Genomic DNA, 23,027 nt, shown 5'->3' with positions numbered 1-23,027 from the left:
TGTTACTGTTGTTGTATTAGAAGGGGGTTAGCTGTGTCTTCGTCTGTTGTTCTATATGGAGGTTTGTGGCCACCTTCTCTGTTGTTATTCTATTAGGACAGAGGTGTGTTTGTTCCGGACGGTGTTGTTGGTGTTTTAGGAGGCAGGTGTGTTGTGTTCTTGTCTGTTGTTCTATTAGGAGGGGTGTTAATTGTGATTTATCTGTTGCTCTGCGTGGAAGGAGATTGTATTATTCTCTCTTGTTCCTAGCACTGTGGTGTGTTTTGTCCTTGCCTATTGCTGTTATATTAGGAGGGAGATGTGTTGTGTCTTCCTATGTTGTCCTATAAGGAGGGAGGCTTGAAGTGGTTTGGTCTCTTGATTTATATGGGAGGCAGTTTGTTGTGTCCTGGTCTTTATTCTGTAAGGAGTGAGGTGTATTGCTTTTATAAAAGTGCCTTTGTCCAAGCATGTGTGACGGTGATGCCTGGCATGTGCCATTTCAGAAGACTTTGAGGACACCTGGAGCTCTGTCACTGGTGGAGTTCCCAGTGTGTTCTGTATTTTGTCAGCATTATTTAATGTATATGTTCAAAACCTTAATGCATGGTTATGCCATTATAACCTCTGATGGTTTTGTATTACCGGAGACATAGCTTGGTTTTGTCCAAATGATAGAAGCTCTACACTGACATTCAGGTGTGGATGAAATGTAACCGGTTTCCTTTAACTTATTCCATGACTGAGTTTCTTCTTGGTGTTGTGGTGCATGAACATCAAGCATATCTCTTCTGCCATCCCCGGGCAACAGTTAAAGTCCAAAGGCTAGACCGAGAGCAGATATCCCCTAGTCAAAAGTGAACGTAACAAGTAGTACCTCAGAGTTCTGAATGACATCCTAGACAATTCAAGCTTCACTCTCATTGTCTCACAACCCCTAGTTGACAAGCATCCCGTTATTCACTGTTAGCCATCTATAATTCTATATATTATTTTAGTAAATTAAATCAGAATTGTGAGCAATCTACATCTCACATCAAACCCAATATTAAACATGGATTACAGTGGTGTTATTGTAATGCAAGAAACTGTTGTGAAGACTCGTCAGATGGTTTCTTGATTATTTCATGCTTTAATGGCGCTCATAGTCAGTCAGACTTCTTCTGATCCTCCTCAGTAGCAGAACTTCATCAGCAAGTTCCTAATTTTTTTTAAATGTACTGATTGTGACAAAATATCATAATTAGCTATGGTCTATTCCAGTGAAAACAGGACAACAGGAGAAAAGAGGGTCGATGGTACGACAGACGAAAACCGCCAAGGAGAGAAAGAAGATGCAGACCTTGGGAGGAATGGCCTGGGCTTTGTGGTGGACAGGGTGAAAGACGCTCCCCTCGGAGACGGCAGTCTGCGCCTGACCGGATATCACCACAGCACGGGGCAGGTATGGGAGTGAAATATGGTACGAGGAGTTGAGTTGGATCCAGGAGCACATCTTTGACTCAGATACAAGACTGTAGAGGGTCTTGAGAGATGTTCTTCATATGGCAAATAGGTGAGTGAATCTGTGAAAGAAAAACAACAGTCTTAGATGCCCACTGAAGTCTAATACATGTTTATTGGTAAAAGCAGCAAAAATATTCCAAGTGTGAATTTGGATTACTGCCAGGCAGTAGACCAATGATTCACCGTCTGAGCCGTTGGAGTGAATAATGCTAAATTTACTTCAACTTCCCATTTCTTCATACATTTTCTGTAATGCAGCAGAGCAGAGGATTGGACATATGATCTATACAAAACTTTTGATAGCAGCTAAAAAACTGGCGCCAAGCTCCTCTCGCGAGAAGACCTTAAATGCATGATACAGTGGGGTACGGTTGAAAGTTGGCTTCGCTAAACTTGTAGATCTCACTTCTTGTTATCAACCTCAAAACAAAGGCATACTTACTTGAACAATCGAGCTGAATATGCAGTGTATAACATTGATATACAAAATGGCAGTACATTTGAAATGTGTTAATGGAAAGGCTTGGATAGTACTTTGAGCAGGTATAAAAACTATTCGACAAATCAAAGAAATGACTGTCTATAGACTGAAAAGCGTACCTGCGAATAAGGCCCTCCAGATGTATAAACTTAATTTCAGAGTTACAGCAATGCAGGGCACTAAAGGAGATCAATTGAATAAATGTACCTAACTACTTACTAATAGAGTTAAAATATAGTCTGGAAGCATCTGAAGAAGGCTGGTCTTGTTCCCATACAGAATTGTGTCTTGCAGAAAGTGAAAATATTTATTTGGGCCTTAACAGAAGTGTGACTCTCCTCGCTCTTTGGCTGCAAGTCCATCCCTTCAATTTATTTTCCTGTTTCTGACTATATCTCTCGGTAGTTTGTCAATTTCTCTCTTTCTCTCTCTGTCTCTCACTCTCTGGCTTTTGTCCCAGATCTTTCTTCATGGATTATCCAATTTAAGCTTCCTTCATCCTTGCCTGCCATTTTGGCTCTGTTACTTTGAGGCCTATTTACAAGACCCTTGCGCCGCCTGTGCGTCACTTTTAATATGGCGAGAAGTGTATTTTTCATCTTTGCATTTGTTTCGTGTTTGTGTCTTTCAGTGTCCTGTTTCTATTTTTATCGATCTCTATCTCAGTTCACTTTTCTGTTGCATCTGTATAAGTGCCATTCTTTGTGTATTTCTCCCAAAATCCTCTGTTTACATTGTTTGTTAGCTTCTCCATTTTGTCTATTTTGCTTCATGCTGTTTTATTCCATTCAGTGTTTCACATCTTACTAGTTATTTCCGCTATTATCTCTGGATCTTTCACTGTCTCTTTTCGCTTTCCATGATTATGGCACTCATACTCGTAAATCCATCTGTCTCTTCTTGTCTTGTCTTTGCCTAGGTGATCAGCAGCAGACATTCTGGAGTTACTTGCGTCACCCGTCCAGTGAAATCCAACATCAAACATGGATATTTCATCTTTGGAGAACAAGAGGTGAGAAGGGTCCACTCATGGCATGATGGGATGCTGGTAAAAAGTCAGTGTGAGGAGAAGTTTTCTTTAACTTGAGGTCTTCAGGTCATGAGGTCTTCGTATGGCTCGATTGGCAGAAGGGGTGTGATCCGGCCCTTGCACTGGGCACATAATCAGGGCACTATGTTGATGCTAGCAGGTTCTTTCAATATATCAAAGGCTCCCTGTTCTAACTTCTATCTGTTTCTGACGTATTTTCTTCCAATCTAAGAACACTCTAAATCTATGTCCATCCTCCCACTCATCCACTGTCAGCCTCTTACTTATTCAGCTGACTGTCCTCTACCATACCTGTCACCGAGAGGAATAAACTCAGTTAACCCTATTGCTTGTGACTTATTGACTCTTGGCAGCTCACCTGCATTCTGTTTACCTCAGGGTCTGCCTCTCACCAACAGAGATTCTACTGAAGAAGACAGGGGGATTGTTACAGGGAATCTCATTTGTGGCCTTTGTAAAACTGAGACCTCTTGTAGGACATGCCAAAAAGAGGCCTGGTAACCTTTCAAAATAAGAGCTACCCCAGGGGCTACCTGTGCAAAGGATTCTGTCAGAGTTACCTGCATTAACGTGCTTTAAACTTCTCCTTCCTCTTGTCATTTCCTGACTCCTGTCTCTGCTCTTTCCAGTCCTAAACTCTAACTCCAACTGACCTTGGTCACTGGTACAGCTCCCAGTAGAAGGCTTTCTGTCCTACCAAATTCTGGCTACTAAATCAAAAAACCATGGAAGACCCAAGGGTGGCTTTGTGGTCTACATTTATCTCAGTTTAAATATTACTAAGGAAGAACTACCACACCTAGGTCCAGACCTCCAAATCATCACGCTGATTGGTCACTGGACCGTAGACCCCCGGTACTATTGTTTAATGTATATATACATCCTAACAGTGTCAAGAAGAATCCTTAACAGAGAAATTAATAGATACAATATCCAGGCACAAGCGACTTAACCTCACATGGGATATAATAATGACTGGCGATTTCAGTTCAAATTTAATGTACACCTCAGAGGATAATGACCTACTCAACCTCCATAATAAATTCTGGAACATCCCGACCCAGGTCGTTTCAAGATCCCGGCAACAATATCTAAGAGGTGAGAATTTTGTTCGGACACTGGAGTTCCTTAAAATGAGGGTCATCAATGGAAGGTTCCCTGATGATACCCCACCAAACTATACTTACCAGGGTCTTACCTCCCGATCACTAATCGACTACACAATTATTTCAGTGCCCCTGATTCCGATGGTCAAACACTTCTCAATAAAATATACCACACGCAGCAATCATTCATCCCAGCTTTTGCTGTTCGGGATAGCTACATACATACACAAACAAGCCCACCCAGAAGTCATACGAGTACGCTGGTCGACAGAAATCATAGATGACCTTGCATCACAAGCAAAAACATTAATGGCAAAATTCATTAGCCCTACCAAACATTGTACTGCCACCTGGTTAGGCTTCCGAGAAACTTTACTAAAGCAATTTTCTACATCTAGAATACAAAGTCTTGCCTAGTCTGGAAAAGACCAAAAGCCCAGCTCTCAAAACGGTGCATAGACCTGAAAAGACCAAAAGCCCAGCTCTCAAAACGGTGCATACACCTGAAAAGACCAAAAGACCAGCTCTTAAAACGGTGCATACACCTGAAAAGACCAAAATCCCAGCTCTTAAAACGGTGCATACACCTGAAAAGACCGGCTCTTAATACGGTGCATACACCTGAAAAGACCAAAAGACCAGGTCTTAAAACGGTGCATACACCTGAAAAGACCAAAAGACCAGGTCTTAAAACGGTGCATACCCCTGAAAAGACCAAAAGCCCAGCTCTCAAAACGGTGCATACACCTGAAAAGACCAAAAGACCAGGTCTTAAAACGGTGCATACACCTGAAAAGACCAAAAGACCAGCTCTCAAAACGGTGCATACACCTGAAAAGACCAAAAGCCCAGCTCTCAAAATAGTGCATACATCTGAAAAGGGAGCAAAATAAATTAGCAAGACAACTGAACAAGCACCCCTCCAGCAGTCTGCTATTGGTAAGTCTAAAAGGGCTCAAAGAAGCATACAAAAAGCAGCTATGGGAAGATAAAAGAACAGCGTGCAACCCAAGAAATTTCTGGGGAACTATAAATAGGCTTCACGTAACAGCAAGAAGTATTCGAATATCCCAGAATCGATATGGGTCTCCTTCCTTCCCGCCACCTTCTCAATAAATCATCAGCATCCACACGCAGAGGGTGTAGCATGAAATAAGGTTGAATCACCTTTACCTTGGTTTTCAAGCCACCTCCTTGACCAAATCGGAGACGAAACAACACATTCACCGTCATCAGTTTGCAAAATTCTGTGTAGGGGCGTCGGGAAGGTGCCTCTGGTCCAAATGGCCTACTGCAGGCCACCTTCAAATACACTGGCATCACTATTCAGAGAAGTACAGCTAAATGGTAATATCTTAGAAAGTTGGCGGGGATCCATTATAAATCCAAACTACGAGGCGGAGGACAGGGCAAATCCAGTACATAGGTGATGGGCCCAGGGTTCAGGCATTGGTAGAATATAATGATAGTAAGATGCTTTTGGGATTCATGGAGGGGTCATTTTCAGGGGCATTAAGGACTTTTTAGGTTTTAGGGATTAATAGTTTTTAGGGCTGGTAAGGAGTTTCGTAGAGTTTGGGAAATAGTGGTGAATAAGGGTAGTGAGGAATTTTTGGGGTTCGCGAAACAGTCATTTGTATGGATGGTAAGGAATGTTTACGGTTCAGGGATAGGTAGTTTTAATGGTGAGGTGTTTTTAGGGATTAGTGATGTGTAGTTTTTGTGGGTGGTAAGAAAATTTTATACAAAAGGCACAAGTAGTTTTTGGGATCGGGAATGTATTTTAGGGTTTAGGAGTGGTGCGGTGTTAGTAGTGGTCTTGAAGAAAAACACAGAAGAGAAAGTCTGTCTGCTGACATGAGGATTCCGAACACGGCCATAAGGAGGTAAGGACCCCCACCGCACAGAAGCATGATGTCACCGCTTAATGGTGTAGCTATTTTCTCTAAATTTGATTGATATAAAGAGTTTCATCAGGCTGAATTGCACAAGGATACAAGATAGTTCACAAGATTCACTACCGACCTCATCCTCTTTCGGTACAAGAAGCTGACTTTTGGAATATTGTAGGCAGCTGAGATATTCCAAGGAGCCATCAGGAGAGTGATCAGTATCAACACATAAGTCTACAGTGATTTTATTCTTGCATTTGGGAAATCAAAAGAGGAGTAAGACAGCGACTTTCACAAAGTATTTCGGGGCATATTATCAAGGACGGAGTTAAAAATTATCGCCGGATTAAGCGGCGATAATGGGCTTGATAATATGCCCTTGAGAATTCCAATAGCAGCTCATGTTCTGTTGTGAACCTGGGCTTCTATGGGAATTCTCAAGGCATATTATCAAGCCCATTATCGCCGCTTTAGCGGCAGTTTCCTGCCGCTAAAGCGGCGATAAGTTTAACGCCGTCCTTGATAATATGCCCCTTTAAGTGTTACAGGCAACACCTCTAACTCTGAAAGTTGAAAAGGCATGCACTTAGACACTGAGCAATTTAAAGCTCTTGAGGCCACGGATCTCAGTTAAGTGCGATCATTACTAAGAATGACTGGCTACTGCTCACATCGAAGAGGACCTTACCACCAACACATTGTATCATAAGCCAGCAGAAGCATATCAAACACAAAACGAGCATAATCACAACCAGAAAAGGAAAGCCTGGTCTTTGTGAGGCTGCAGCATCCTGACAGATGCGCCTTGTAATGGACAAAACTCTTGATTTCCACTGACCAAGCAACTACCATAAGTCATCCGAGATGTGGATATATTGTTTGCAAGTTGGGGGATCCTGAGGTGGTAAAAACAGATAATTGTCCACCGTTCAATGGACAAGACCTTGCCAGATTCACAACTCAACTTGACAATATGTCAGTTTGTAGCAGACTTGCTCAAATGTAGTGGTTCACTAACTTTTCATGGAATACTCTCCCGCCTTTGCCTATAACACAAAGTGGTCCCGTGCCTGACTAACTACAGACTGCAGCGGCGTGATTTAGCATCGGGAAGGATCCCTTGCAACACCAGTTGCTCTACTGGTACGCGAAATGATTACGGACTCATTTTCCGGGTCGTAAGTATAACCGGAATTGAGGTTGGATGCGAAAGACTTATGGATTCATATAGCCTTGAGGAAGTCGTGGGGACACCCCCCATACGACGAAACACGTGTTGGCTATAGTTCTGAGAAGAGGCTACAGCACCTGAAAATAAATCCACAAACCAAGAAAAGACGTCCTGCTTGCTGAAAATGTTTTGTACTCAGATTCATGATACATTGCGTGTGCATCATATTGTCAAGTTCTGTTGGTCAATCCTAGGATTGCAGTTGGGGGTGTTGGGTGTACCGCTCCCCGCTATGAGAGCACCGCCATATAATTTTGAGGAAGATATATTACTGCTGTGACTGTCATATGAGCGCCCATTTCCCTTCTACACCCATTCTTTTGATCGATTCACAACTTCTCTAAACTTAAAACACTGGAAAATCACCCCCTATAGTGGAAGCAAATGGAATGAATAAATGTTTCATGTCAACCACAAAAAGTCCCACAACCCAGCTGATTCAAGTCATTATTCCATTCAGCAAACACTCATCAAAATCACCAGAGCATACCAGAACACCCCACACAGCACCATGAGTCAACGCCCAGCGACACTCATGCTCAGGTGAGACTCTCACGGATACCATGCTGGAATGCCCAGAAGACAATTGCGGATGAAGTCCAAAAAGCCAATAAAAATGATGAAGCTATATGTTTACATACAGAGAAAAGCATTTTTGTCCTACAACAAGGAGGATGAGTGGATGTTAGTGAAACAGATGCAGGCCAAGAAAGTGAGTGCCTGGTATGACAACAAGCTAGTGCAAATAGTAGTTTGGAAGGATCAATGATAATAGCAGGGGCAGTGAATGAGGAATTATCCAAAATGTGTCCCACTTCAAGATGTACCATCATTCAACGAAGGAAGTCTGAAGAACAAGATCTGAGGAAGATGTCAAATCAAACACACTTGCAGAAAGGGAAGAAACTAATCAATTGAGACTCCCAAGGTGTGCTGAAAACTTGCGAGACTCTCCCAAGAAGTGTGAAGACATCAATCAGCACGTGCAGCGGAAGAAACACTCTGGGCTGTGTTTTAATTTTTGGCTTTGTTTGCCGTTTTCTCTCTCTGTACTCTTCTCGCTCTGTACTCTTCTCTCTCCTCTCTCTAGCATGGGGTGTGCAAAGGTGTAGTGGCAGCACTAGCAAGCCAAACAGTGAAATGAACAAAGGACTTCTCAAGGGGGCAGCCTGTAACAGAACACCTCTTCCTGAGGCATGGAATGACTAGGTGGGAGATACATGAATGGGACAAGACAGGGGGCCATTCTAGTAGGGAGAAAGAAGAGGCCGGTACTGCTGTAGTTTGGGATTGTGGATGTACTGTTCTAGCAGCTAAGAGTGAAATAAAATGTTTGCCATCTCCTCATCCCACATGTCCGAGACATCTGTTGCACCAAGTAGTCCAACACTACAAAGACATCCAAGAATGGACCCCCCTCTGAGGCTGGATAACACTCACCAAGCTGGAACAGGAGCCACAGGAAAGACTCATCAAGGTTTTCCCATAAGAGAACACGTTTACATGGAAAAGGAAGCGCTCAAGGCAATGTAAAGATATCTTTCCGGGGATGTATGGTGCACTTTCACCATCACAACAGAAGGACGATGGGTGTGAAACCGATCATTGAACACCTACGGCTCACTACAAGTTCCCTACCAATGAGGACCTACCTTTTGCTTGATCTTCAAACAAAAAGAAAAATAAACATTTGTGAGATTCCTCAGGGAGGCCAGATGAATCTTGGACCTAGCTGAGGATGCAGAGCCAAACCCCAGACAGAAACCAGTGCGGCGATAGCCTACAAACACCTTGATCTCTGTGGCAACAGGTGAAGGAAAGCATCTTTGGAAGGCATTGCGTCTAACAAGGCTACTGCGATTCCACACCTGAGAAGTGTAAGTGAAGATACTGTGGATCTCAAAAGCACAGACAGCAGGACGAAAAACTTGAATCTGCAGATCCCTCTAGGGTATGTGTGAGAGGATTGAACAGGACTAGGGAGTCAAGGGGGAGGGGGTGGCAGGTGCAGTTTAAACTTTTCATTGGTGAGACAGGTATTCCTGAGAGCAGCTGGAAATGGCAGGATAAACTCAGGGAGAATAAGAGGCCCTTTCCTCTTATTTCAAGTTTTTTATTAGTGTAGGATTTGGGATGAAGGGATACAAAGGTTTCTGGTCAATTGGAGAGAAAATCAGACGCAAACTGTAAATCCAAGGATTGGGAAAAATTAGCTCCTCATCCCGCAGCCCACAGCCATCTAGATAGGCTGACCCCTTTTTCTGAAGAACAAGTGGCCAAAGCCATGACTGAAATCAAGGCAGGCTCCCCATTGCACCCCTGTCCACATTTTATTTTTTCACGGCTGGTTTCAACACTTTGTCCTCATGTTACTAAAGTCCTTAATCAATCATTAGAACTTGCCTGCTTTCTGGATATTTGGAAAAGAAACAGCTGTCTTTCCACTTTTAAAAAAGCCAGGCCTTGAAATCTATGATCCAGCTAATTATAGACCGATATCACAACTACCGTATTTATCGAAGGTCCTAGAGAAATTGGTTAATAAACAACTCACGGCCTTTATTGAATCCAATAATTTACTTGACCTCTCCCAAACCGGTTTCAGGGCTAATAACAGTACTGAGGCTACTTTATTAGCTGTATCAGATAATATCAGATCTCTAGTCGATCAGGGTAAAACGGTGGCACTGATCCTTCTGGATCTTACAGCAGCTTTTGACACTGTATCCCATAACAAACTATTGCGAATTCTACATGAAAAAGGAATATGTTCAAATGTTTTAGCATGGTTCGCGTCATTTCTCGAACCCAGATAATCCAAATGGGAACATACTCTTCCACGGCTAAGAACATTGATTATGGAGTACCACAGGGAGCTACTCTGAGCCCTACTCTTTTTTAATATATACGTATCCTCCTTGGCAGACATCAGCAGGAAATGGGGCTTTGATATATGCTCCTTTGCTGACGACACACAACTGATAATTCCTCTGTCGGATAAGCTACATAAAGGGAACTCTAAGGACAACCTTATCAATTGTCTTACTGAAATAGCAAATTGGATGTCTGGACATTGTCTAAAACTCAATGCCGGAAAATCAGAGATTCTACTTTTCAGAGGAGCCCAGACAATTTGGGATAACAGTTGGTGGCCCCAGGCTTTGGGAACTGCTCCTGAACCTAGGCAGGCCGCCAAGAATTTGGTCTTTATCTTTGATAATGCCCTGTCTATGCAGAATCAGGTGCGTTCACTATGTGGAAAAAGCTTTGCTATATTAAAACTTCTCAGAAGACTTTTTCCATGGATCCCTTGGAACTATAGGAAAACTGTGACACAGGCTTTACTGAAGAGTAATTTGGACTATGGCAACGCACTATATATGGGCACGGCCGATTTTCTTTTCACTAGATTGCAAGTAGTCCAAAATGCAGCTGCTAAACTTGTATGTAAAAAAAGCCGATATAGTTCTGCCTCTTTTTGCTTGAAAGAACTACACTGGCTACCCGTACGTCAAAGAGACAATTTTAAGCTCATGTGTTTTGCACACAAGGCTCTATATAAAACTGGCCCCCAAATTCAGCATGGAAGATTAAAATTCCATACCCCTTTGTGTAATTTGAGATCGCGCCATCAGGCATTGGCCTCAGTCAAACGCACAACCAAGGCTAGGATGGGCGATAGATCTTTCTCTAAAGTAGCAGCTGTGAATTGGAATATACTTCCTTTAGAGCTGCATCTGACTGAAGAATACTTAATGTTCAGGAAAAAACTAAAAACATATCTATTCCCTAACCACTAAATTGTTATCTAGAAACTTCTTCCCCCGCCTATACTCGGTTAGTACTTCTTAGCGCCGTGATGTCCCTTGGGATGAATGACGCGCTTTACAAATATACAAATTACTTTTAGTGATGGTCCGGCGGCGCACACTGCAGAGCCATATCTACAAGGCCACGTGAAGCAACGAGTGGCTTTTCATGGCCTTGTAGATTTGGACTGAGGCAACACAGTGCAAGTCGCTGCAGTGGCTCACCCTGCGATAAGGAGCTATGCCATGGCGTTATGATGGGTATTCCCACGTAACACCCATGGAATTTGACACATTCCCAGATTTATGAGATTTCGTAAACCTGAGAATGCTTCTAATGCCTACGTCTCGCCAGGGAGGCACAACGAAGAGAGATAACATTATTCTCCTCGTTTTTTACTTTTTCCATTGAAACTGGAGATCACCGCCATTGATTGTTTTTATGCAGGATGGTGTCCCGCCTGCACCAAAACAACCCCCCCCAAAACGCAAACACCCTTTCACCATGGTGCAAGGGTGCCTGCGTTGGCTCTTGGGTAATGGACAGGAATGCGCCATATATTATAGATACGGCACATTCCTGCCCTTTCTTTTGACGTAGGGCAGCGCAGCAGGAAGGCCCGCGACGCTGCCCTTCATCAAACGATTGTAAGCGAGGATAGGTCGGCGCTGAGAGAGGGTCGCGTAGTGGGTTGTGAGTGGTTACCACCATAGGCCTGGTAGATGTTTGGAGATCCTACAGCCAGATGAAACTGACTATGCTGCACAAGACTTACAATAGACGTGTCTTCCTGAGCCCCTCAGTACTCCACCTCATTAGTGATACAGAAATAGGGCTCACTACCTTTTTGGACCACACTCTGATCAACATCAACTTGGCCACTACTAGAGGTTCACCTGAACACAATTCTCTCCTTTATGATGTAAACCTTAAGAAAGAAGAGGAAAACAGGATGCAAATTTATATTGCAGAGAACAATAAAGAGGGAATTGATCAAAGGATGCTCTGGAATTCTCTCAGAGTAGCAAGAGGTTGGAGACCTTGACAGCTCAAGTGAAAATTTTGAATATGGACAAGGCTGACCATGGATCTTTTAGTAACAACAATACTACTGTGGTGGGTGTGGGGGGCATGACAGGGCACTTACTGGTGCACAAACTTAGACCAAAACTATGTGCAAATGAATCACCAGGGTTAAAGATGAGAAAAGAAATTTGAGAAAAGAAGATCGGTTGATAGCAAGAGCATGTTGTACCATTTGTAGCAAAGTATATGGAGAGGAGGAAGATTCCCCAGATCAGGTGTCAGATTCCTTGGTCAACCCTCACTTGCAATTGCTGTCACAGGACCTAGCACAGACCCTGGATCGACCAGTATCAATGGTGGCGGTGGTGAGCGCCATTGCTCTGCTTAAAATGGCCAGATCTCCAGGCCAGCTAGTTTCTCCGCTTCATTTTATAAAGTCTTCTGTGGCTCTCTCATCGCTTTACTGTCTAGATTGTTTATTTCTTTTGGAAACTCTAGGAAAACTGCCATTGCTATGAGAGGAGCACACATAGTAATTATTCCATGGTGGGACCAGACCCTGTGCTGTGTGGCTCATGGAAACTCATATCTTCAACAAATGTAAATTCTAAAATGTTTCAGGCATCTTGGCTGCTCAGTTGAAGCTAATCCAGCCTGGCCTCATAGACCTCATTAGTCGAAGTTTATATTCAACACATGATGAGAAGACAACACTAAAAATATCTTACATTTACTGAATAATGTTCACTGAAATCTCCATCATCTTCTTCCACCTTAGACGCATAGAAGGCGTTTGAGAGAGTTGAGGGCTGTTCCTTGGAGAAACACTAGAGAGATTCGACATTGACCTGAAATTCAGATACAAGGTCTTGACGAGTCACGTGAGGGGCTGTTGCATAAAGTGAGTCTCTGGCTCAGCTCTACAAGGTTTGGTTTCTCACCCAAGGGTGACATGAGTGAACTTAGTTCAACACACCAATGCTTGAATGTGAAAGAAAGGTTTTCGTAGTCCCGTAGCATCCCACCAAATATATAGTTGAACTAGTGTCTATGCTTTTGGGATACTAACAGTCCCGCAACAGCGATCCAGGAACACCGTGGTGATCAGAAACAAATCTTTTTCATTCTTCTCAAAACCACACACACAAACTGCACTAATAAAAAGACAATTTAACTAAACTAAAGTGCACCCTGGTGCTCATACAAATACTGTATTTTGTAGTGGAAGGTGTACCTTCCTGTACCAGAAATATGCTTTAAGGTGTCCCTTCTTTTTATGTGTACTTTACAGTGCAGAACACATTCGAAGAGGGAAAAACAATGAGAAATGAAAACGTTGCTCCTTACGCATGTGAGGAGGCATAGGAATTTGGCGTGAATCCCTCTCTAAAAGTCTTTGCAGATAGGGATTTTCATAAAAACCTATGGGTGGATACACAAAAAGGTCCAGTGACCACCGATGGAACTCTGCCTTGATCCAAAGTAATGCAGTAATGACCAGCAATATGCGTTGGATTGTAAATACCAACATAACACTTTGTGTAGGGTTTCTGTTAAAACTGTAACGCAAACCTGGCTCAAAGTCGTTTGTTTTAAATTCTGGGCCCTGGTATTTTTCATGCACATATTTTGCTAAGATTTACATGCAAACGTGCGTAGGGAAAAGTGTGGTATTACCGCACTATCCATAATCCCATCCAGAAAGACGACTCAATTCTTTACATGTTAGACATCACAGTTGAACCCATTAAGGTACAGGGGGGTCCCAAGGTCATGGCTCTTTCCTGTTAAGTTATTTTCCAATAAACCGACACATTGATTTTTTGCTGTTGATTCTTCATGTTAAGCCAGCAAGGTAGCTCAGTGAGTTACATATTACCTCTGACATCCACAGTGATCTAGGTGATGGGATCTAATATCAGCTTTCCACGTTGCAAGGACTGTACATTAAGTATTAGTAGTTAGAAATGTCAGAAGTACAGCTCCAAGTGCTATATAACAAAAACAAGTTATTATGCTAGAGGTGGGTCTTGTGTGGGCCCCTCTGGTATGCACTGTAGTTACTGCTGTAGAAGTTGTGTGTCTGGCGCTGGGCTACCTCCATTCCTGGTGGACCGGCTCCTGACGCAGATGCTGTCTGCAGCGTGCCGTTGGACCAGCCTCAGCAGCAGTCAGTATAATACTCAGGTGTTGAACTCACTGCAGTTGATGCAGGTCACAGGTTTGCAGCTCACGATGGTGGAGGCTCACCAGGCTACTTGAGGAGGCTGCCTTCTGAGAGAAGAATGCCTCTCCAGCTACCAGTGAGTCTCACTGATTCCCACTAAAACCCCTGTGTAAGGTATATGGGTTGAGCGGATGTACTACAAACACTGAAACCAGAGGGTGTGTGTAAAAAAGCCTCGCCCCTGGACTAAAGCAAACCACAGCCCTCTTTGGAGCCGGTGAACAGCTGGCTGCTGAGATGAGAGAACACTGGGGGAAGCAGCCTTGACTGCAGTCTGCAAAGATGGATATAGAATGATATCCCAGGTGTCCTTTGACGTCACTTTTTGTTAATAGAACCGGTCCCTGAGCAGGTAATGTGCAAGAGTCTGAGTTGCTGGCCGTAAAAAAGAATAATCATCAGGCTAGTCACCTAAAGCTGTTGAGTAACAGGGTCCAATCGCTGATATGGGTGATATTTGTCCAGTGGACTAGCTATAGAGGAGCGTGCGCCTGCCCAGGGATCCGCGCATTAGGTAGTCAATGTCTGGGATTCATGGGCAATCCGCGAGGAGCTAGAGACTAATGTAAACCCTCTGTCCAGGCAGGAATCCAGAGAGGAAGCAGAGTGAAGGCACAAAAAACAGTGTCTCCTCCTTCAGTTGAGACAGTTAGGGTGCACAAACAGAAGATGACATGCCACAAGGAACCCCCCTTCATCTTTGGTTTATTGGGGTGATGGTGCGTGAGCAGTAGATGAATTGCTACAAGGCGCCTTCTTCTCCTTGAGTTGACTGGTTTCATGGTATGCAAGCAATAGATGACATGCCACAAGTCACCTTCTACTCCTTGAGGTGACTGGTTTCATGACATACAAGCGGTAGAATACATGCTGCAAGGCACCGTCTACTCCCTGAGTTAACTGGCTTTCTGGTGCACAAGCTTTGGATTGCATAACATGACTTCCAATTTTCTCTTTCTTCTACGCAGATGACTTTCTACGACGTTTCACCACTGGAGGACATGATCCTGGTTGTCCGCTTTTACCTTTGGCCTAGTGGAAGCCCAGGCGGGCCACCATGGGAGGTGTTGCAGAGTACGGAGCCACAATTGGCCAGTGAGGAATGGGCTGTGGCCTTCGCTGTACTCCGACTGACGAAGCCCATACCATCACCACCAGGTATGATGCGCTCCTGGTTGATGGATGTATCATAGTTCAAGCTGCCTGTTCACTCATAGTCCTAGTGTTTATATATGTGCCTCCATACCATCGCCTCTAGCTTGTTCTCCCCTTTGGCCAGCGCTGATGATACATTCTGCCTGTTAGTTCGTTTTACACTGCTCATGTCCATGTGCAAGGTGAATGTAACTCTAATTAGTTCCCATAGCAGAGACCCTCCCTGCAGTTCCCATGCACAGCATCACTCCTTCATCCTATTTAGTGAGGGTGGAGTATCCTTGGGGGGACTGTCCTCTTCTCCAAGTCACCATCATTAAGAGGAGGCTATGGATGTTTCTTCCCACTTGTTTTTTTCAATGACTTTTATTACCTTCTTGATTGACCTTAATTCAATTAGATCTTACTTTGAATTAGAATAACAAAACGTTTTTTCCTCGTCTAACCTTTTTATTTCTACTACTCCATTTATATAACTCACTTTTGGTATATTTAGGCTCTTAGACACTTTTGTCCAACTTTGTATTACACTCACATTCTTATCCACTTTTGAAAACACTTGAAAAGATGATCAGGTGATAGCAAGAGCTTAGTGGTCCTTTTGTAGCAAACTATATCAGGAGGAGGAAGTTTCCTCAGATCATGGGTCAGTTTGCAATGTCTGTTAGTCACATATCCATCTTGTTTCTTGACTTGACTGATATCAAATGTATTCTCTAGAGAACCATGAAATAGCTCATCAGCGAGTTTGTATGGGCGAAACGTGTCAGTTGTGAATGTCTACAATAAAGGACATAATCCACAACTATTGCAGTACGAGAAGACTGGGCATGTGCACAGGGTATCAAAGATCACGTGGGATACTGGTCGCGCTGCAGTACATTGGGCTAGTAGTGCGCTGAGAATGGCGGGCAGTGTTGGACGCAGTGTATTGGTGCATGAGATTTGGGACTTCAAAGGCATTGTCATTGTTGCAAAGAAGTCCACGGTGGCTGCTTTCATGTCATGTTGTCAGAAATATCCACAAGTTACATTTTCATGTCATTATTTAAAGGGTTACCATTTATGCACTGAGCCGACACTCTAGACACAGCCCTTGAGAACAGGGTTCACCCTGTGGCTTGGAAAGGATCTGTTGTGGTACAATGTGGCAAATGTAGCTTTTATTACAACCAGACCAGTGAATCTAAGGGAAGGCGTGCCGTGGACTAGGTGGTGGGTGGCCAGTCTCTGTAAGAAAAGTGGCTGTATAAATACAGTCGTACTGTGGGTCTTTTGGTGCCTGTAGGCCACCTGTAAGACACCACATCCCTTACCAGTAACTGCAGGGAAAACAACAACTGCATAAAGAATAAAAGAAAACTCCAGAGTAGGATCTGGCATTATCAGTCGATGGGGTCTTGTAATAAACACTGGTCCTCGTTATCTAAGTAGATATGGCACATTTCTGCTCTCTTCCTTTTACGCAATGCAGCTCAGCGACTTTACTTGCTTCCCTGAAATTGGTACCTAATGTTTACTTGGAGTACAATTCTCACATAAGGCATCTCTGGCACACCTTTACGCTGTAGCTTACCCAGAATATTACTGTAAAACAGCTCTTTTAGCATGTGCATTCCAGATGATATCCCCGGCATGCTACTCTTGCTAAATCAGTTGCCGTGCAATTTTATCCCATTCGCACAATGCAGTGCTGTTGAGCTTTGTTGTGTTGTGTGTATTTATGTAGCACACAACTCACCTAGGAGAGTATCATGCTACCGGAGCTGTAAGGGCCGAGCCTGGGTCTGGGCTAGGTGAAGAGCCAGGGGGCATATTATCAAGACAGGCGATAAAATTATCGGCGCTTTAGCGGCAGAAAACCGTTGCTACAACGGTGATAACAGGCTTGATAATATGCTCTATGGAATTCCAATTGAAGCCCATGTTAGATGTGAAAGATATCTAACCTGAGCTTCAATTGGAATTCTATAGAGCATATTATCAAGCCCATTATCGCCGTTTTAGCGGCAGTTTTCTGCCGCTAAAGCGGTGATAATATTTTCGCCTGTCTTGATAATATGCCCCCAGGTCTTTAGTTTCTGGTGGAATTCAAGAACTGAGGAGGAGGAGGCTCTGATGTGTAGGGGCAGGTCGTTCCAGGCTCTAGCAGTGAGGTAGGATAAGGCATGACCGCCGGATCTGGTTCTGCGTATGCAGGCAGTGTGTGGTAATCCGCTGGGCGGAGTTGTCTGGTAGGTTTGTGGAAGTTCATGCGGTTGTTAGGGCCATAGTTGAATATGGCTCTGTATGTGTGTGTGAGGAGTTTGAGTGCTTGTTTGTGGATTGGGAGCCTGTGGAGCTCTTCGAGGTGTGGGTTGACGTGAGTTTGGGGTGGGAGGATGAAGGTTGAATGTGAGCCTGGCTGCTGAGTCTTGTATGGTTTGAAGTCTTCTGGTCAGTTCATTGCCGTAGTCCAACTTGCTGATGAGAAGGGCTTTCGTGATGGTTCTGTGAGTGTTGATGGGGAGCCATTTGAAAATCTTCTTCAATATCTTGAGTGTGTGGAAGTAGAAAATGGAGATTCCCTGTACTTGGCCGGTCATGGTGAGCTGGGTGTTGATTAGTAGTCCAAGGCACTTTGCATGGGTTGCCTGGTGAGTTGTGGGTCTGTGTTCAACAGGCCACCAGGTGGAGTCCCAGAGCGAGAAGTCTTTGCTGAGGATTACTACTTCCGTCTTGTCTGTGTTGAGCTTGAGGCATTTGTTTTTATCCATCTGGGGACTTCGATCACAAAGGCAGAGAAATTGGTCCAAGTGTCTGGTGCCTTTTGAGAGAGGGAGAGTCTATGTCCTTCCGCTCCTAGCGCCCACTGCCTGGACCCCTAGTACTGTCCCTATCACTGCTCCACGGTCACCCTCCATGCCCTGAACCCCAGTCACATCTTTCAGGTCTTCTGCCACACCTCGCTGCCCACCACTGATGGTTCGCTCTCCTGCGCCACTTGCCATTTCACATGCACCCTCCCACACCCACTGGCCTCCACCAACGCATTTCACATACCATTACAATCAAAGCACATGACAACACACACCCGTCCCCCACTGCACCACACCTCTCGCTGTCCTGCATACTACTCAAAACTCATAACCCCACTAAATTCTCCAGTGAAATTTAGGACCTGCTACACGGCTGCTGACCAGACCTGCTCTTACTGACTGAAATCTGGTTGACTTTCTAATCGTCCCCCTTAATCAGCATGACAACCAGCCCTAGATACAAGATTGCTAGACAGGACAAACAGACCTTAAGCCGAATCGCTATCATCTTCCTCCAATGCTCCACCACCTTGGAAAGCGCTATCAGCAACATGGAACACTATCGTCAAATCTTCACGATGAGACTGGAACAAGATCTCAGGAGCATCCTGGTCTTCCGAAATCCTACACCACCGGCCTCGACACAACAACCTCCCCAAATCCCTCTCCAACTTCATCCCCTCTATCTCTGCCTGAAAGGTATTATATGTACCAGTGCTGGACCTGGCCCTTTCTGCAGGGTTGCCCCTGTTTTTTACTTTCCTCTGCCTTGTTTTTGTTGGCTTTAGGAATCTGTGCACTTTTGTGGTAAAGTGGTAAAGTGCTTAGTCTCTCTCCTTTAAACATTTTAAAACCTAGTATATGGTCCTACATCTACCCACGCCCAGTAATTTAAAAGCTACTATTGGGCTGCAGCACTCATTGTGTCACGCACTAAAGAAGCCTTTTAAAAGCATGTCTCAGGCCTGCCAGTGCAGGCTGTGGCGTAATTTTAAACAGTCATTCTAAATTGGCAAAATAAATCACTTGTCAGACCTTATAAATGACCCTAAAGTAGGTCCTAACCACCACTCGGGCAGTGTAGGGCATGCGGGTTTAAGTTTTGCATGTTGTGGCAGTGAAAAACTCCTAAAGTCGATTCTCACTGTTGTGAGGCTACCTCTCCCATATACTAACACTGGGTTAATGGATTACATTTAATAAGAGCTAACCAGATTGGGAGCAACTAGAGAAATTCTGTTTACACTCAAATGAATTAAAATGTAAAAGCCTCTCTAATGGTGCTGTTGGATTTAAAGTCCCCATTTTAGATAAGCCACTTTTAAGAAAGTTGGCATTTTTTTGCCCCAACCAAATATGCCTCTCTGCCAGTGTCCTGGGTCGCATGACTGTGAATGGCTGCCCTGCTGTGGGTTCTGTGTTGCTTCCAGACTGTGAGACAAAGGTAGCCTAGGTGTGAGAGGGAGGGCCTTCCTGGCAGGATGGCTGGGGAGGAGCTGTACACTGCCCTCAATGCACTTCAAAGGGCTCTGCCTGCAGTACACACAAAGGTACCTGACACCAGGCCTGCCCTTGCCTTTGTCACCCTAGACAGATTAGAACCAAACTCAGGGGAAGAGGGAGAACTGCACGGATTGTGGTTGGTGCTTGAGTAGGGCTTTAACTCCTCTAGACCAATAGCAGAACTTCTTACAACAAGTCTGGCTTTGATTGAGGGCTCCTTGGCCCATGTCTTGTATGTCTCAAGTCAGTCTCTTCCTATAACAGATACTTTGTGTGCTGAAAAGTTATGTTAGTGTTCTCTAGGTGTACAGAGTTCTTGCTCAACTTGATGTGTGCAAAGTGATTTCACTTTGATTATGCGCTTTTATTCTTCTCAGAAGAACTCGCTAAGACAATACCATACCGACACAAATGATTCAGTGATCGTTTAAGATTCATATGTATGTTCCCTTTGGAGTTTGTTTTATATTTCAGTTGACCAGTTAATTGTCTTAAATCTTAGATGCCATGGAAAACGGATATCGGAGAGTGGACTGGAACACGGGGGTCCACGACCTGACCCTCTATCATGCCCCTGTGCCGCCGCCTCTCAATTTCTCTGTGCTGGTAAGTACTGATTATACCCGTAGTTTTAGGCGGGATCAAGAGGCCTACCAGGGACCAGGGCCACCTCCTGAATCTCACTGTTGAAGAGCTTTGCTCATGAGCTATACTGTCTGATCTAGATCCCAACATGGCCTACTCCCCTGGATCTCCCTGTTGACCATCATTGCTGCGAGGCTGCACTGGCTGGTCTAGATTTCCCCATGTCCTAGTGGCTCCCTATGGGGCATATCAACAAGGGCTTTATCTCTGCTTTTTTGGCTTTAAAAGCCAAAAAAGGAGAGATAAAACTAGCGCCCTATCAACAACAGGGTGCTAACATGCAAATTTGCATGTTAGCACCGTTTTACTCTACGCTTCCCCTTGCATCTCTAATGAGATGCAAAGGGGGCGTTCCAGAGTAAAATAATAGGAGAAATGTCGCTAAGCGACATTTCTCCTATTATCAAGAATTTCGCTAACCCTGTTAGAGAGAAAAAAAGCAGCGCTAACCGCGGTTAACGCTGCTTTTTTACGTCTGGTATTTTTCTGACTTAGCCATGATATCCTATGGAAGGAGGATATCATGGCTAAGTTTGCCTGTCCCTATCAACAAGGTAACGTGAGATTATCGCTGGGTTTCCAGCGATAATCTCACGTTAGCCTGTTAGCGTGAGGATTTTTATCGCTATTGAGATACGCGTTGCTAATAGCACGCTATCTCAGCGATAAAAATTCACGCTAGCCGGCGATAATTATCCTAGCGCTAAGTGCGCTTAGCGATAATTATCGCCGGTTGTTGTTGATATGCCCCTTAGATCTGTGTGTGGTCCAAAAATGTTTTTTTTAAAACAATTTTTATTGATTTTCGTACATCCGAAATAACAAGGGGGGTTTCGGTTACATACCCCAATAGGGATCAAGGTCACAGTGCAATGCAAGTTATCTATGGCATAACTGGAGCACCATGCGATGTCCAGATCAACTGTTCGGGCATTGCCTGCAGTCATCACACCAAATATTTGCAACCAGTGAAACTTTCCAGCCCTACCAACCCCGCGCCCTGCAACCCCCTGCCCCCCAGGTGTGTCAGTTACGTGCATTTTGTGATAAATCAATGCGACTACTATCTCTGTGGGGCAACTAAGTCATAGAGGGGGCTACTGCCCCTGAATGTCACTTGGCGCGCGGGAAGTACCATTATTAAACATCGGGCTACAGATCAAAGTGGTCTTAGAGCTGCGTAGGCATTAGCCCATAGCTGCTCCAGGGCCTCCTACAAATGCGTCATCTTCCTCCACTTCGGGGTGTGAGGGCCACTAATGCTGATCGGTTGCACTGGCTCATCTAGATCTCTTCATGACCCAGTAGCTCACCTGGTTTTGGATAATCTAGAGATGCGCATGGCCTAATAGGCCTCCTTTGAACCTCCCAGGATTGAACATCATTGCTTATGAGAAGTCCTGACAAAACTACAGCCCTGCCCTGGCCCGGTGCCTCCCATGATCCACATTGTATTGGCCACCATTGCTGAGTGGCTTTACTGGCCGATCTATAGCTCTCTGTAGCCTGCTTCCGCCTCCGAATCTCCCTTTTGTGACCATCGCTTCTCATGATCTGCACTGTGTGATGTAGAGTGCTCCAAGGTTTGGATTCTTCTTTGAGGCTCCTTTTGTGGACATTCTTGCTCATGGTCTCTACTGTGTGACCCAGAGCTCTCTATGGCCTCTTGTCTCCTCTGGATCTCCCTGTGCTGGCCAGCTTTGCTTGAAGCCTGTTCAGGCTGGTCTAGAGCTCTCCTTTACCTGAGAAGCTCATTGTCTTGACCATCCTTGCTGAGTGACTGTACTGGATATTCCAGGAGTCTGGTAACTCCTCTGAATCTTAAATTGCTATCGAGAAGACTACAAAGGATGCAAATGATTGGTTACCTTCGAGGCAAAGACGATATGGAAGTCGCGATTCCTAACACAAGCAGAAATACACTCCATTGTACTGTGGTCACTGGGGATGCTCTTTACACATCACTGCATCCTAAGGGAACCTCACTGCAGAGCTGCAAGTTGTGTGTAGAGCTTAAAGGAGCATAGAGAATAATGTGTTATCATTTTAAACATCACCAAGTATAAGTGTGTGTGAGGGTGTGTAAACTGTCATAGCTTTCTTTCACTGGATTGTTCACCATACAGGACATCATTACAGATTTCCTAAAAAGTTACATATACTTGAAGTGCGTACCAACAAGATTAGTTGGACTGCCAAAATCAATGTTAGAATTGGGTACCATGACCTAGCATTCATGTTAACAAGATATGCACTCATAGGGTCTAATTCACAAAGATAACTTAAACTTTTGTCTAATTTACTTTTAAGTAAATTCCTTGTTACATTCATTTTTTAAATTCAAAATAATGTATAATTACATACTAAATATGTACTATTTATATTTTTTTCACATTCAATTATATTTATTCATATTTGTATCTATTTTTAACAGTTGCATTTAAAATGATTTCCTACCTTCATTACTAGGTCGGCCTAAAGACAGCATTAGCTATCTTGCCAGCCTCATGTTTTCTAAACAAATTGTACAAAAACACATACATATATAAGGGCTCCCAATCAACGTTCTTTCACAATTGGTCTGTTGAGATGTCACTCAAATAATGCCCCCTTCCAC

At 44.0% G+C, this 23,027-nt stretch overlaps 1 protein-coding gene across 1 annotated transcript in view; it reads left to right on the top strand.

Moving 5' to 3' along the window:
- Positions 1-23,027, top strand: part of CCDC17 (coiled-coil domain containing 17) — a 507,736-nt gene that overhangs the window by 244,527 nt on the left and 240,182 nt on the right. Inside the window, exons 15-18 of the mRNA XM_085602872.1 lie at positions 1,243-1,423; positions 2,886-2,978; positions 15,278-15,467; positions 20,268-20,371. Of these exons, the coding sequence (XP_085458998.1) occupies positions 1,243-1,423; positions 2,886-2,978; positions 15,278-15,467; positions 20,268-20,371 (568 nt within the window). The remainder of the gene's footprint in view (positions 1-1,242; positions 1,424-2,885; positions 2,979-15,277; positions 15,468-20,267; positions 20,372-23,027) is intronic.

The sequence above is a fragment of the Triturus cristatus genome, chromosome 4_2 (assembly GCF_964204655.1).
Source record: "Triturus cristatus chromosome 4_2, aTriCri1.1, whole genome shotgun sequence".
Taxonomy (NCBI): Eukaryota; Metazoa; Chordata; class Amphibia; order Caudata; family Salamandridae; genus Triturus; species Triturus cristatus.
The sequence above is the reverse complement of the archived record's forward strand: the minus strand, read 5'-3'. Positions and strand labels throughout refer to the sequence as shown.